Below are 17,359 nucleotides of genomic sequence, written 5' to 3' on the forward strand. Positions count from 1 at the left end.
AAGTAGCATAGATTACAGGCAACAAGCCAAATACTGAGTAGCTTACTACTCACTGTGATGTACATCATACACAACTAGCCAATTACTGGGTACCTTACAAACCCCAAGTAACATAGATCATAGGCAACTAGCCAAATACCGAGTGACAAAGATCAAAGCCAACTGCCCAAATACTGGGTGGCTAGTAACATGGACACTACTAAATATTTTTGTGACATGCTAGGTTATTCTTTCTGTATCAATATTCTTCACTGTTCAAACATGAAACATGAATATCAAATGCTTTCAGTGTAATAACTCCTTTTCTTTTCTTGAAATAATAGTCTGCTATATTATTTCAACATTAAATACACACTTAACAAATATTTTTCCAATAAAAACAGAGGTGGCAATATATGATTGCATGGCAGGAATTTCAATAATTTTTAATTCTAAAGAATATACAACAAAATATTTTTAACCCCTACTGATCTATATTTAATAGAAGATTTCAGGAAGTGTAATTTATTTTTTCAGACTCCAGTACAATAATCAAAAGCTTGTTTTAATAATTTTATCAATATGGGTCCAAAGCAATTTATATTTTTCATATAATACTTCTAGTGCAGGTTATTAGGCTCACTATATGAGCTGTGGTTAATTATATGTCTTGATGGAAAAAATGTTATGTAAAAAGTCCACATTTAAAAAAAAAATTGTGTATACTCTTTAAGACACTATTCTTCATTAGAAGTGAAAAACAACAACCTTTCTTTAAGTTTTATGCTAGTGTTCAAATGTAACGACTAATATCAAAACCTTACTTTTTTTTAATCTTTCTATTGAACAGTTTATATCTGAAGTCTGATGTTTGAAATTATAGTTTTTTCCTCAAATGAATTTAAATTGAATTACATTTCAACATTTAATAAAACTGATAATTATACTTCTGTGCTAGTTCTAGAGACAAACTTGGTTGAAACAATTTATTCAATGTTTTGACGTAAGAAACAAATGGACATGTAGTATATTAATATCAAGTTATGATTAGTTTGCATCACTAGAATTATTTTCTGATCTGACTATATCTAATAGTGGGTAACAGTTTTAATAACATCAAATAATACAAGAATAAATTTCTATTTACAATCAACAAAAAACCCTATTGTGGTAGCTATATCATAAAATGACAAAAGGATTGAGTCACATTCTAAAATACAAATCATTTTCTATTACTCAGTGATTTACAACAGTCCAAACCAGTCTGTAATACTTCACAAACATATTCTTATTATTAAAGAAACAGAAAATGCTAACATTAGTCACTTTTGCTAACTTGCAATTTACCAACATTCTGTATTAACATACCTTGTCACTAAGTTTCTAACACTTATAGTAATCAGGTAAAAATTTTAGTATAACTAATAATTGAAATTTGTTAATACCATATTTAATATACCCTTATGTTAATATAGGTTCTACTCAATCATGAAGATCCCTAGTGTTAATATAGGTTCTACTCAGTCAGGAAGATCCTTAATGTTAATACAAGTTCTAGTAGTCAAGAATATCTTTGTGTTAATATGGTTCTTTTTAGTTATGAAGATTCTTGTGTTAATATGGTTCTTGTTAGTTATGAAGATTCTTGTGTTAATATGAATACTTGCTAGTCATGAAGATCCTTAATGTTAATATATGTTCTTGCCAGTCATGAAGATCCTTAATGTTAATATAGGTTCTAGTCAATCATGAAGATCCTTAATGTTAATATATGTTCTACTCAGTCAGGTAGATCCTTGTGTTAATACAAGTTCTTGTTAGTCATGAAGATCCTTAATGCTAATATAGGTTCTACTCGGTCAGGAAGATCCTTGTGTTAATATGAATACTTGCTAGCCATGAAGATCCTTGTGTTAATATGAATTTAGTGAACTTTAGCCAGTCACAAATACTTTTGTATAAATATATGTTTTAGTCCGTTGCTCACATTCTTGCTATTATATATGTAATAATATATGTTCTACTCAGTCAGGTAGATCCTTGTGTTAATACAAGTTCTTGTTAGTCATGAAGATCCTTGTGTTAATATGAATTTAGTGAACTTTAGCCAGTCACAAATACTTTTGTATAAATATATGTTTTAGTCCGTTGCTCACATTCTTGCTATTATATATGTAATAATATATGTTCTACTCAGTCAGGTAGATCCTTGTGTTAATACAAGTTCTTGTTAGTCATGAAGATCCTGTTACAGCATAACCCCTACCCCCATGGCTGTAAGGGCAAGCATGTTTAGCAATGTGCTTTGATCCCACAGATTGTAAGTACAGCATCCTAACCAGTAGGCCATGCTTGATCCAACCCTGAGTGGAAAATACATATAAGGGGTTTTATTTCAGATGACCCTATTTTTATTTTCATATATTGTAGAGAAACAAAACTAATAAAACTTTGAGTTAGTTACAAGACAGAGATCTAAATCAAAACTGATATTTTGAGTTAAAAAATGTCAATTCCCTTCAGACTTATATAAAGTTAATGAGAATCAAAAATTAACATTACAATGAATCTCTTCTTTCATGTCCATCTGGACCATAAGAAGACTATTTAAGTCAGCAATTGTAATCTTACAATCCCTGTCCTGAAAAATTCCAGTAAAACTAAAGAATTTCAGACTAATCTCACAAAACTTGTTTTTTTACAATACTTTTAAAATGATAATTACCAGTTAACTTCATTTTAGAACTCACTATCTGGAAAAGTTCCAAATAATATTAGGAATTTAAGACCATGAATACCTGAGAAGAGCACAGAAGCACACCAGTTAATAACAAGTTAATCTTGCAAGTCTATATTATCACTGCACAGTTTCCAAAATTTCATTAAAAATGAGAAAGATTATCTAAAACTGATATTTTGATTATATGTTCTATACTGTTCGTTGTATGATATTCTCAGTCACCATTTAAAGAGCTACTGTTTTGTTACATCGTTATGTCTTCACATGTTGCAATACGTTCACATTAATATACATATGAAAGACTTCTCACCATTTTTGAAGTATGCCCTGTTACTTCATTTGAACACCTTGTAAAACTTACATTAACCTTAACTTGCTATTCTGTCATCTCTGAAGGTTGTGATTACATTCTGTATACGTTTTCACAGTTTCACCAGAGTTTTCCAAGGCCCTGGCTTGTATTTCTGTTAAGTGTGAAGTATCATTCTTTGTTAGCTTGGGATCAAAAGTGCCATACTTCCATTTACCAGTGTTTTCTTTTGATACAAAAGTTGCTTTTTTGTTAATGTACAGTTCATTACTCTCAGTAAATGACTGACATATGTTATCTGATGAATTAGCATGGTCTGACTTCAAACAAAAAGCTTTTTGATTCTTCTCAGAATCTGAATTTCTATGCTGACAACTGCAAACAACAGTATCTAAAGGTGCAGCAGAGTCTCCTGTGATCTTTACTTGGTCTGCAGCAAGTGATATTCCAATAGGTCTTCCTTTTATCTTATTCTCATCTACCAATCCCAGATGAAAAACTGCTACAAGTGCAGCTGCCTGCTCTGCATTCTTTTTGTTCTTTTCTCTAAATGTATGAAAAACAGAAATTAAATGGAACACCCATCTGCACTGCTGACTGTGTGATATGATATTATAACAAAAAATGAAAAAAGGATGACTGAAAAAATCCAAAAAATTGAAAAATCATTTTTGAAATAGAATCAACAGATATGAAATGTAAAAAATAATAATTAATATTTGAAAAGAAAAAACTGCATTATTTGAAAGATATTTTGCTAGAAGAGAACAGTTAAGAATCATGGACAACCTACACACTAAGCTTATTCTTAGAGTTTGCATTATTAAAAGAATATATATTATGTAAAATCATAAAATTAAACTACTTTTCCCACAAATAAAACTGTCTTAGCCCTTTGATGTATGATAATACTACAACTACTGAAACAGTTTTTTTTAGTAATCAGATGGTTAGTCTATGTTTTTATTAAAATAAGAAAAACACAATCCTCTCATCTTTATTTTTCACTGTCAAAAAGAAATATCAATGACTACAGTAAGTAAAAAAAATGCTGCTTTAACAAAAGAATCTTCAAGTCACCGACATGGGTTGTCTAAATGATTCAAAAACCAATCCAACCAGTTAAGTGGAGGAAATACAACTTCTAGAAAGATTATATTATAGCAGTAGATGAGTTGACTCCAATGGATGAGAAGAATGAGAAAACGTAGTTTTTATTTAACCCTCGGTAAATACCATTTTATATATACAAAGATATATAAAGATTTCAAAATAATGGAAAGTCTTTTTGTATTTTGAGTTTCTAGGGGGGAATTGAAATGCTATAACATATACATGTTAAAAGATTGTGTTGAATTATGGGAAATTGACAGTGAAAATAATTTATTGTAATTGCACATTTGAGCATCCAGTCATGAAAACTGACACTGAGAGGGAAAAAATTATTTAATGAAAGATAATTAAGAAAATAACATTTACTAGTGTCATTACTTGGCCATTAAGAAATTATAACTTTCAAATTAGCTTAGAAACCTCTAAAGTGCTACAACAGTAACATTAAAAACCAGAAGATGTTATTAGGTTTAAACAATAAAAGTTAATAATCATTACATTGTAGTGCATATTTTCATTGTACTGATTAAAGGTGTTGTAACCTGACTGTTTAATGTACTGTATCTTCAGTAGTCTATTGTAATACACACGGTAATTTTATCTCATGAAGATGAACTGTACAGTTACAGAAATTCTGGAATACTTTAGCAACTGGTTGGTGTTTGGAATATGAATGCATATTTTAATAATATCTTTAAAGGGTAGACTTGTATTGCATAAACTCCTGGTCTATTTACAACCATTATTGTCACAAATAAACACACACGAGAAAAAACCATGATAAAATGACTGAGTATTTATTATTAACTTCCAAATTTAGTAGCTTTACTAACATTTACAATAATTTTCAGATGTACTTGAAAAGGAATTTGGAACATATGTTAACTTACAAATGAGTACTTGAGTATTTCTTTCCATTGACACTAACAACTGCCTTGAAGCTTTTTTCAGTCTGCTCCTATCAAAACAAAAAAATAAAATGAAATAAGGCTTGTGCCAAAAAGTGAACAACAAAAAACAAAAACAAATATCTCTTTTTGATTTTCTTTACTCCATAACAACTGCATGGCATTGGTTGTTTATCTCTCTATCTTATGGAAGAAAAACAAAAAGCTAAATGCCTAAAAACTGCATTTCACCAATTATGAAGAATACAGGAAATTAATCATAAGTAAACAAGGACAACAATACAGTTAAACTTGAAAAGTATTGTTTCAGCCATTAACATGATTTAGGCTGTCAGTTTACACAATTTTTAAAGCTACAATTGGGATATTTTGGTGAATCAATTTAAAAATTCCTTTAAAGGAGCCGAGTAGGTTTTAAGTTCAGGAAAATAAGGAACTGTTTAATTAGTTCATTCTTATGGACAAGTTACTCAGGTTGAGTTTAGTATAATGAGCAATGAAGAAGGAAAAACATCTTTAAAGCTTGTCCAAGTTATTTTGTTTCAGATATTGTGTTACTGTTGGTAACAATCTGAAATCTTTGATAAATCTTAAACACTATTACAGTTTCTGAAGAATACCTGAAGAAAAACTCATGAATTAAATTAAATAATTACAGTTTGATTGATTAGATCGTATAAAACAAAATGCAATTCTAATCTGACAGATATAAGCTTAACATCTGAAAACATACTGTACAAAAAATACAACATACTTATTTCTAAGCTATAAGGTTTAACCATATAACTGAAATTAGTTTGTGGAAATAGCTTTTGAGCTATCTAGAAGTTTGTATTTGTTAAAAACTAGTTGAGTAGTACAAAACTAAGCTTCATGTAAACACAGAAACAAGACAGCCTTAAAGGGTTATCTGTGCTTTGCCCACGATGGGTATCGAAACCTGGTTTCTAGCATTGTAAATGCACAAACATACCATTGTGCCACTGGGGGGAAGGTCATCACTGATTCAGATAGTTGCATAAATAATCAAAGATGTGTTATTTCAACTTTATTAATATAGAAATTGTACTGGAAAGGTCAAGCAGACAATGTTCTCACAAACTTTCAAAGAATACGTCATCCTTAGAGAACATTAGATGCTATTACTTTCATCACCAAACCTATGAGAAAGGATGATTTATCATGAAGTACAAGTTACAGTTGAACTCTCAACATGGAAAATATTTATAGTCTGAAAAATAATATAAATAGATATTTTCTGTGATCTGATAAAATACACACAAGTCAAACTAGGTACCTTCAATAAACAGAATAAATCTTTAAAGGGTAACAGACATGAGAAACAGATTATGTATATTAAACATTTTTGTTACTGTTTTTTACTTTTTCAGATGTTCACTCAGAGTTCCTCAAGAACAACACCAAGGACCATATTTGTGCTAACCATCCCTAATTTTTAACAGTAATTATGGCAAGGCAGCTGGTAAACAGCATTCACTGCCAACTCTTGGACTAACTAGTCTTGTCTGACCAAATTGTGGTACTTGACTTCCACCCTTATAAGGCACTTACAACATAAAAGTGTAGTGCACAATAGTCTTTATTTTTTTGAAGTAATTGAGCATGAATGATGGACCCACAATTCCGTAATCTGGCATTCTAACACCTGGGTGAGGCTTGCTCCCAGTTTCCTAAATTTAATGAAAAGGGTACACAAAAATATGTGGTTTTCAAGTAAAAATTGACAAACATTCACTAAAACTATCAAAGGAGCATGTATAGAGGATTGAGTACATTGTATTAAAATGATTCTGAATATGCAAGTCATGTGACAACCACAGCTGATATAAAGTTACAGCATAAAGGCAAGAGCAACATTCTGACATTTCATAGGTAGTGTAATGCTACCAAAACATTTATTGCATTGGAGAAGGGTATGTAACAGCCTTTTATCATGCAAAATATTTATACACTTAAATCATAAAGATGCATTCAGATTGGGGATCTAGAATTTTGGAGGTTATATGTTTTGAATTTAATGGCACATCTGTTGAACTGTCACATACCTCAAACACCTGGATAAAAAAAAATGGATATTCCTGCTATCCCAAACGAATACATACCAGATTTCTATGCTGGGAAACCAATGTCCTCTTACACTAGATGGGTTATGGAATGACAGCCTTATGATAGAGCCTTTTACAACAGTGACTATGCTTTAACGTTATTGACAAAATGCCCAGTTGTCAAGACACAACATGTGGTAATATGGACTACAAGGATGTAGTGAGGCTCCAAACTGTTTAATGTACTCAACCTCTGTATTTGTAAAGTAGCAAGAGAGTAAGGATATTATATCTTAAAATGTAATACTAAGATACTCCTGAAAAACAAGATTAAGGCTAATGTTTAGTCTTTTATTATTCAAGTGTACACATCAACACAAAAACAAGATTGAGGCTAATGTTTAGTCTTTTATTATTCAAGTGTACACATCAACACAAAAACAAGATTAAGGCTAATGTTTAGTCTTTTATTATTCAAGTGTACACATCAACACAAAAACAAGATTAAGGCTAATGTTTAGTCTTTTATTATTCAAGTGTACACATCAACACAAAAACAAGATTAAGGCTAATGTTTAGTCTTTTATTATTCAAGTGTACACATCAACACAAAAACAAGATTAAGGCTAATGTTTAGTCTTTTATTATTCAAGTGTACACATCAACACAAATGCCACAGGTTCCAAGTAATTATGATGGTTGTTTTCTATAAACCTACAGTTTAATCAACTTTTTATACACATAAATAATTGAATACTGTTCTATGTTTGCAACTACTTACAGTAATATAGCGTGGCAGATCACAACCATTTCTTCTTGTCCAGTCAAGCAAAAGACTCTTTGGTAAGTCGCTGAGATCAAACATGTTTCTAAAAATATATTTTTTCCAATAAAATATTTCACTATACACATTTAATATTCTGTTTTGATGAATCTCTTACATGGGCTGGGAGATTAATGACTCTTATTTATGAGATGCCAAACAGTTTTCTTGTCAAAGAGGATGACCCCCCCCCTCCCAAATGGAATATACTTTAAAAAATAATTAAAACCACATCTCTCACACCCAGATAAGTATTTAGTGATTTTACGTACAAGTAAATAAAAAAAAAGTTGTAAAGTAACTAAGAGCACAATCAACTCAGCTAAAAAAAATTTTTTTTAAATTAGCCCAATGAGAATAAATTCCTAAAACTTTTAATTTTCAGATTATTTTGTTGAATAAAGTTTCCCATTGTTTTTAATTAATTTTTCCTGGATTTCTAATCACATATGTGTAAAAACAGCATTTCAGAGTTATCTTATGTCTGCCCTGAATCAAGACTTTTTGCTATAAATATCATAGCTCAGAAGCATTTGGCATAAATCCAGTCCTTTTGATGATTTTTATACTACCCTGGACAGTGACTTGTGTCTGAAATTATATTTTTACAATTCTCTAACTAAAAATCAACAAAATCCACAAAGTACTAATTACAAGAATAGTTAAACAAAAAAAAAAAAAATACAAGTAAAATGTTTCATCTTTACTTTAACAGCCAATAAAACTCCAATGTTTCATCAAGAGGCATTTTACATCACCAGTTTCAAGAAGAAGCAACAATTAAGTTTAAATGTTTCTCACATTAAATTTTACATGGATATTATAATATGCAAAAATTAAGTAACAAAAGAGAATGAATCATACTGAAAGAAATGCTTAATACTCAAGTTACAATTTTCATTTAATTGTAATAAAATCAAGCCGTAAAAATAAATTCATTTATAATTGTGTTTTCTATAATTTATTTGTTTCAGTTCTTCATACACTTTAAATCAATTTCATTACAGGTACATAATCGATTTCCCGACACCCTTGGTTCCAGAGCCTTGCCGGATTATCCATTTTGCCGGACCAACAGAGGTCATGTAATAATAATTCAACAATACACTTCTGACCCACTAATTATACTTTACTTCTTTATATTGTAAACAGTTGATAAACCAATACCATACATATCACACAGTTTCCTCATGGAAACACCACAGTCAAGTTGTTTCAACAGTTCTACCTTGTCTTGTATCGATATGGACTTGTGCTTATGCTTGACACCATGACTGTCATTTGGACCTTGCTTAGAAGCCATAACTAGGGTTAGATTTAAACAAAATAAGCTAAGAATTGCACAAAACTGATGGATCACCACAACCAACTGCAGATGTAAACAATTAACTCTTTTGGGATGGAGGCACATGATGCCGTCTTTAAATTCTCTCTGTTGACATAAATGAAAATTTAATTAAACAATGCTCTTTAAACATTTTTTCAGAAAACTGTTATTTTCAAGTATATTATATATTGAATTTTCATACACTATTATCAACTTTCTGTGTTGTAAAAAATTGAAGAAAAAAATCGAAACTAAATATTTGTATCTTTTTAAACTACATATTCTTGGCAATATTCATGAAAAAAATTCAAGCAAGTTGATCCACCAGTTTAATATTTATAAGAAAATTTTCACGAAAGTGACATACCTACTTAAAATGTAAGTAGCCTGTCGCGAAAGAGCTCGCACCACACACAATGTCATCTGTGGCCACCCACTGAACTAGTCTGGCGGTCGCAGGAATTTCAAGTGCGCTCTCGTAATTTTGTCCAGATTAAAGGAGGTGCCAGACCATCAGTTGCCGGAAAATAGGTGGTGTACTGTATTATCTTTTATATTTATACTAAGACTTGATACCTGATAAATCTAGCCTCAAGTTCCCAAACTTCATCCTCGCCAATTTTTCTCCTTTTGAGGGTCAGCGTATCATCATTTCCCCTAGCGTGAAGCTTTCGTAACTTTTCTGCTCGATCTTCAAATTCTTTCTGTTTGGTCTGAAGATATTCTTTCATACCCCATAACTCACTAAAATCAATTTAATTTTAGTTAAGAATACACAATTTTAGTTTGTTTTCTTGTCTGATTCTTAATATTTTAACATTATAAAATTTGAAGAGAAAATGCTACATCATATATATAACACTCTAATACCATCCTGCCACACTCTCAATCAAATGTCATATTCATTAAGCATGAAATTTTGTTCACAGCTTTTCACAGAACTATATTTGAAGAACAGAATGTTTCATTATTTTGTAATTAAAAATAAAATACAGAAAGGGGCTCTACTTATCGTTCTTTGTATATGTTTACACAGCCATTTTTAAAAAAATTATATAGAAAATGTGCTTCTACTTCAAACTCCAAAATCTGTCTCCTGAAGTTAATCAATTTTGTAGGTTTTAACCCTTTCACTGCAGCTGAGACATATTTCCCAGTGATTCCTCCCTCCTCACACTGCAACTGGAACAAATATTTCCCATTGTCATTCAAAACTGCCACACGTGATGTATGGGGGTAAAATAAGTTGGAAAATATTTATTGGCATCCCACCTAAAGTTGATATATGGTTTCCCCTCAACGTTTTCCACTCAGCTCTTCAGTAACCAACAAGATGCCTAAGCGAAATGCACGACAAATACATGCTGACCGTGCCCACACCGCTAGAGTGGCAAGTAGTAACCTTAATTACTAGGTAAATATGCTTGATGAGGTTGACCCAGAATGCTTAGAAGATTGTAAAAGAGTGAGTCAAGTGGTGTTTAAATGCATGATGACGAAGAGGGAATGAGACAAGAAAATGCTAGCTCTCCATCTCTGGACCCAGCAGAGCAAGGCATAAACAGCATCGACAATGACAGACATTTGTCCCAGTTCCAGCGTGAGGGGGTGGAAGCACTGGGAAATACACATTCCAGCTGCAGTGAATGGGTTAAACATGTGATATTATATATCTTTATACATTTGTATAATTTCACTGGAATGAAAAAATAGAATAGTGACATTAAATAACTCTTAAGTGTTTCTATCAACAAACTTGAGCTATATGTCTCCTAACCTTAGAATACCTGCACTATTGGTGAGTCAAAACTAAAAAACAATTCCATTGAACTTTATGAACCATTTTTTGTATCTATACTGGCTCAATACTGAGTATGTTACTTTTTGATGCTATTAAGCCTAGGTTGTCTTACTTTGTCTCCTTTTGTACAGTTTATAATTGATTGAAAATTAATGATTAATAGTATGTGAAATTTTCATTATATATTAATATAAAGCAAAAAACATTTTTATTATAAATTATTTCATAATCTAAAAAACATACACATGCATATTTAATTGAAGTTTAATTAACAATCTAAAATCTTACGACCAACCAGTAGAAAAATGTACGTATATACAGATAACAGCTCTAGTATTAACATCTAACAACCAACCAGTAAGAAAATGTATGTATATACAGATAACAGCTCTAGTATTAACATCTAACAACCATCCAGTAAGAAAATGTATGTATATATACAGATAACAGCTCTAGTATTAACATCTAACAACCATCCAGCAAGAAAATGTATATATATACAGATAACAGCTCTAGTATTAATATCTAACAACCAACCAGTAAGAAAATGTATGTATATACAGATAACAGCTCTAGTATTAAATCTAACAACCAACCAGTAAGAAAATGTATGTATATACAGATAACAGCTCTAGTATTAACATCTACAATCCAGAAAGTATAAAATCTTTTAAATTGAAAAGTAAGGGTGGGCAAGATTCAAACTCTAACTTTGTTTACCAGACACAGCTCAGCTTCCATACATTAGTTTCTTAAAAACGTCTAGCCAAGAAGCAGAATCACAGGTTTGAATACTGCACTTTAGCAATATTCATGTTGTCAGAAAGGAGGACAAGTTAGATCAGTAACCAACAGCAAATATTACAATTAGTATCTCAAGAAAATACATAGAAAAAACTGAGTTCTTTACATTAATTTCATAACAATGGGGCCAATAGAAACAAAACAGTGATGGATGTTTACCATTTATCCACAGAAATTATAAAAAATTTACTTGAATGTTTGAAAGAGTTACAGGTTTCAATATTGCAATTTAACCCCTAGTTAAATAGTTCATTAAACTCATAAATTTCCCCAAATCTGAAAATTAACTGAATAAACTTTTTAATGTAAACTTGTTGTATTTAGTTTTTACTAAAGTTTTATTTTTGTCTGAATTTCAGGAAAACCTATTTATTATAACTAATGGAACCTAATTAGATAAATTTCAAATGATAAGCATAATTTAAGAATTAATAATATAACAGCTCAACTTAAGGAGGCTAATAATATATTGTACAGCTTAGTCACAATCACAAAGGCTATATAAAACTTGTTTCTAAAGTCTCTTACCCTACCATATTTCATGTACTTGCTGAGCATTTAGGAATGCTTTCCCCCTCAAAGTTTCTTGCAGTGAGCCTAGCATTTGTTGAATACAGTATTTGGTATTAATCACATTGTTGTCATAGTCTATGGCCTAAAAGAGAAATGCCATTTAGACATAAACAAAGGAAAAACACTTTATAAGAAACAGATACATCATTTTTTCTTATATTTAATTTTAATAAGACTTATACTTGAATGATTTAGAATGTACATCAAGTTCCATCAAAAAAATTTATGAATGAAATATTCTATAAATTTTACATAAAAAACAGGTATATTTATTTCTTTTACCACATAGTTAACTATTACTTAAAAAAAATAGTAACCTTTTTTTCTGATAAATGTCTGGAAGCCAAATCACAGTAATTACTTTAATAATAATCTTAAAGCCAGATTAATAGCTTAATTTACATAGCTATGTATTGGTTTTTTAATCATTATTACTTATTTATTAGTTTTAAATTGTTTCAGTGGTTTTCAGGATTCACTGAATCAGTCATAAGTCAGTTGGCAGGATGTAAAACTTGTTATTGGTGATTACTCTAAGCTACACTAACCTAAAAAAAATATACATATTTTCATCGGAAGCCTCATTCAAATAGTATTCCTTTTCTTTCCTGTGTCCATCTTTTAAAGATAAACTGATTACACTTCTAATTTATTCTTTGGGGTAAGTGGCAGAGAAGAACTATAACAAGTTATTAATCTGCTTAGTTTGAGCTAATTAGTCCAGAAAAGGAAGAGGGGGACATTTTTGTTGAAAAAAAACTACCCACTCCAGTTCTTCATAATTTAAACTGAAATTTTTTAGAAATTTTTATTGGCTAAAAAGAAAGCATTTCCCACACACTTTTACTGTTGGGGCTACGAAAAGTGATTTGAAGTGGTGGGGTGACTGAAATTTGTCAGCCCATCATGAGCTTAACGGCCAAGCACAAGAAGCATGGATGTCTCTAAATGACATGCAGAGGTATTCAGGAATCGTTTAGAACCACCTTGGTAGATATTGTGCAGCAATCTGAGTATAGTATTATATCTATAGCTGCTTTCAAAGTGTTCCTGTCTGCTCAACCTACTGCTAACTCTTGTATTGCCTCGACCTTCCCTACCAAATTGCAGGAGAAATTGTTCATATCTCAACTGAAAGCTAAAAATAAAAAGCTGATAGCAAAAACATAACAAGTTGGTAATTGCTTAATTAATGATGATGAGATTGTGACTTTATTGATATACATATACTGAATTTACTCTCAAATTTGTCTCAAGGTTGTCTTGAAAAAATATGTCCAAACCTATCTTCTTTGGAAGTTTCTGGATTGAACATACTTTTAATATTCAACATACCCCTTGGCTCCTGAGGGATGTGTTAACTTGTCAATTTTACTTTATCAGTTATCTGGCCAAGATGGAGTAACCATACTGACTTTTAAAATCTGGTTACGGTTGATATTTTTTGTATAACAATATGACAGACTAAGTCTAATCTTTCATTATACTGTGATCAAGTTTACTCGTAAACCAAACTGTTACTCACATAGCCATTAGTAAGACCTCAGTTAACTCTTTCACACCCAGATGGACAAAATTTCATCATTGAATTAAAATAATCATGCAAAATAAACAGTTATTATTATACAGATAAAAAAAACTTCAGAGTTGAAATCTATTTAAGAAAAAAAAGAATTTTGCTTATCTACCTATACACATAAATAATTTTTAAAGTCAAAATTTTTTATTAGGGGTTGATTTCAGAAAGCTTCCAATGAAATCATTAGTGTTTGTAAATTTCCTGATTTTTTTCTGAGCTCCATAGAGGCAAAATTATAATATCTTTGAACAAACTTTAAAAGAAAGTGTACTTTTATCAATTTTTAGCTAATAACTATTTCCCAACCTTGGTTGTCATGGTGTAATATAATTGCCTATATCTCAGCTTCAAGAAACTATAGATTAAAGCTCTAAACCTGTTAAGAAAGCTGTTTTTTCAATCGGTTGACTGTAAAGCTAATAAAGCTTCCGGTTCAGCAGAGATCTGTGTCAAGAATGGAACCAATTACTTAGCTTCATAACATGTTGCTAGAAAAAAAAAGTGTTTGTGAACAGCTTCTGCTACAATTATAGTTAACCATTTATTTTTGTAGCTTGGTTTATCATTTTATACTTCATTTGAATTATGATGTTGCAGTGAGTATGGAAAGAGATTTTTTTTGTGTGAAACAAGATGAGGTAAGCTTAGTTAAATCATTCTGTACTCAACCATGTCAAGGTTCATTTCAGCAGAAAAGCTATTGTGTTAGGCCTTGTTTACATTAGGCTTTATCAGCCTAAGTAACTGATTGAATGTGTAAAGAAAATCACTGATATAAAATGTAAAAATATATATATATATATATATATGTATAATGGCTACTTATTATTTTGGTATGGTAGATAAATTGTATTGAATGCCAGTGATTATAAGCACAATAAAACTATGGGCTTTCTTTTTCAATTTACAACTTGAAAGTTGCAAATTCATAGAATTATCATGTATAAAAATAAGATATTTTATTTGCTAAAGCTAAATAATCAGCAAAAAAATAATTCTGAAGTTTCAAACTACAATACAATAAAACAAATAATAGACTAGGTGTGTGTGTTAATACACCATGGATCTCATAGAGTTCATGGAATTTCTATCAAAATTCTCCACACAAACAAACTTATTTCACATCTTTAGGCTTTGAAGTATATCAAATATACATCATTTTATATTTTTATATAACCAAACTTAATGATTTGAAATTATTTTCCTGAACATTTCTACAGTAACTAAAATAGCATGAAAAACTGCCATGTTATAGTTTTTAAATGTATAAGCTCGATTTAGTGATTTAAGCCTTTCTAGACTTTTAGTTTTTTAACATAATGCAGGTGAGCAACACAGTCTATCACAATTTAAAAAGCAGAAAACTATTTATTACATATGAAATGTAACAACTGCTAGAAATATACAACGAGTTAATAAAATTGTATTATGCAACATTAAATATTTGCAGATTATATAACTTACATATTTTAAATACGCTAATATGATTTCATCAAGTGGAAGTTTGCCTTCGGGACGAAAGATTGAACAATTCCATTCAGCCTGTCGAGCAATCGCAACCGAAGAAGCATTAGTTGCCCTTCGGAACTTTTCTATATCTGAGTAGCAAGAAATTTCTCCAGAACCACCACTAGAGAGCATGAGACCAAAAAAATTAAAACTCCTAACACCACAAGTCTTCATAATTAATTTTTTCAATAAAATATATTTTCTAAAAGGTTATGCTCAAAACATATTTAACAGTTGAAGCAATAAATAGTTCTCCTAAAGTTCAGTACCATATCAAAAAATTATAGAAGTAAAGGCAATCAAGATATAGTATATAAATAAAGAATAATTTAAGACATTACAGTCTTGCAAACAAATATTAAAATTCAAAGCAATTCTAAATATACATACAATACTGACATAGGAAATGGGGAAAAGGAACTGAAATAATAAGCAAATAAAAAATAAAGTATTACTATACAAGCTTCAAAGCAAAAAGTAACCCCAAAAAAGTAGTATGTATGTTCATTTTAATTGATTTGTAAAGTGATGAAAGCTTAGTCTATTCCAAACTGTTGCTTTGTTCAAATACTTACTTAGCTATTACTGGTATGGACAATGCTGCAGCAACAGCCTGAATTACATGAGTTCTGTTTTGATGTTGCGGCCTTTCTTCTTTAGTTCTACCATGGACTGTTAGTGCTGCCACTCCAGTGCTTTCAATGAGTTTAGCTAGAGCTATTGTATCCTCCAGCTAGATAATATCAAATTCAATTGTTTCACACAGTAATATATAACTTATGTTTGGCTAAAGAGATAACAATATAATAATCTCCTGCTGTGTGATATTAAGTTATAAAATAAGAGGAGAAACCAATTACAAAACTTATAACAGCTCTCTAGCATAACAGATTCAATAGAAGGAAAAGCCAAGTCTACATATTAATGAATATGATTTTATATATGAAAATCCTACTCATTCTAGAATCTCCTAAAAATGTTAAAAATGTGGCACACTTACATTAAAAATCATTGTCTTGTACAATTTATCTTCACTTGTCTTTAAGTACCACAGAAAATTAATCATTATTATTATTATTACTGTTTCTCAGTTTGCTAAAAAGTAATTTAGAATTATTTTTTATAGTTAAATTCTCAAACTGCCCTTTTTTGCTCTTTACTTATTATTTTGGAAGAAATCATAATGGCAATATTTTGGTTATTTGGAAGAATAATCCAAAACAATAACTTTAATTAATTGATTATTTTATATGACATTAATCAATGTTTACTGATAACTGATTATATCAATTAACATAGTCAATCACCTAGCTTTAGTTCTGACATATAAAGAGATGTATGACAAATCATTAGCTGTGTAACTGTTACAGAAAGAGATGTTACACAATTCACTAGCTTTGTTACCAATATAAAAAAGAAAAAAGAGATTTAATAAGGTCTGTTGCTTTTGCAAAAAAGAGGTTTAACACAAATCATTAATTTTTTTATTGGAAGAAAGATATTTAACATAAATCATTAGTTTTTTTACTGGTAAAAAGTGATTTAACATATATCACCCACTCTGTTGTTGGGGTGAAAAAAAAAAAGACATTTAACACAAACCATTAACTCTGTTACTTTTAGATTTAACACAAACTATAGGCTTCTTTACTAGTACCAATAAAAAAGTAAAAAAAATCACAAATTTTATTAGTTCTTCAACTGGCAAAAAAAAAAGAGATTTAACACAAACCAACAGTCATATTACTGATACAAGGGAAATGTTAAATCAAACACAAGTTTTATAATTCATAAATATATATATATATATATATATATATATATATA

At 30.3% G+C, this 17,359-nt stretch overlaps 1 protein-coding gene across 3 annotated transcripts in view; it reads right to left on the reverse strand.

The window, feature by feature from the left end:
• Positions 1–951: 951 nt before the first annotated feature.
• LOC106459298 (tRNA-dihydrouridine(20) synthase [NAD(P)+]-like) overlaps positions 952–17,359 on the reverse strand; it is a 25,074-nt gene continuing 8,666 nt past the window's right edge. For 2 of the 3 annotated variants that reach the window (XM_013918909.2, XM_022385751.1), the window contains 7 exons: positions 16,108–16,265; positions 15,488–15,653; positions 12,405–12,526; positions 9,843–10,010; positions 7,898–7,985; positions 5,033–5,100; positions 952–3,575 (listed from right to left, as the gene is read on the reverse strand). In XM_013918909.2, coding sequence (XP_013774363.1) covers positions 3,104–3,575; positions 5,033–5,100; positions 7,898–7,985; positions 9,843–10,010; positions 12,405–12,526; positions 15,488–15,653; positions 16,108–16,265 — 1,242 coding nt within the window. In that variant the 3' untranslated portion in view covers positions 952–3,103. The remainder of the gene's footprint in view (positions 3,576–5,032; positions 5,101–7,897; positions 7,986–9,842; positions 10,011–12,404; positions 12,527–15,487; positions 15,654–16,107; positions 16,266–17,359) is intronic. The other variant, XM_022385749.1, reaches the window with a different exon arrangement.

The sequence above is a fragment of the Limulus polyphemus genome, unplaced genomic scaffold, assembly GCF_000517525.1.
Source record: "Limulus polyphemus unplaced genomic scaffold, Limulus_polyphemus-2.1.2 Scaffold588, whole genome shotgun sequence".
In the NCBI taxonomy this organism is placed as follows: Eukaryota; Metazoa; Arthropoda; class Merostomata; order Xiphosura; family Limulidae; genus Limulus; species Limulus polyphemus.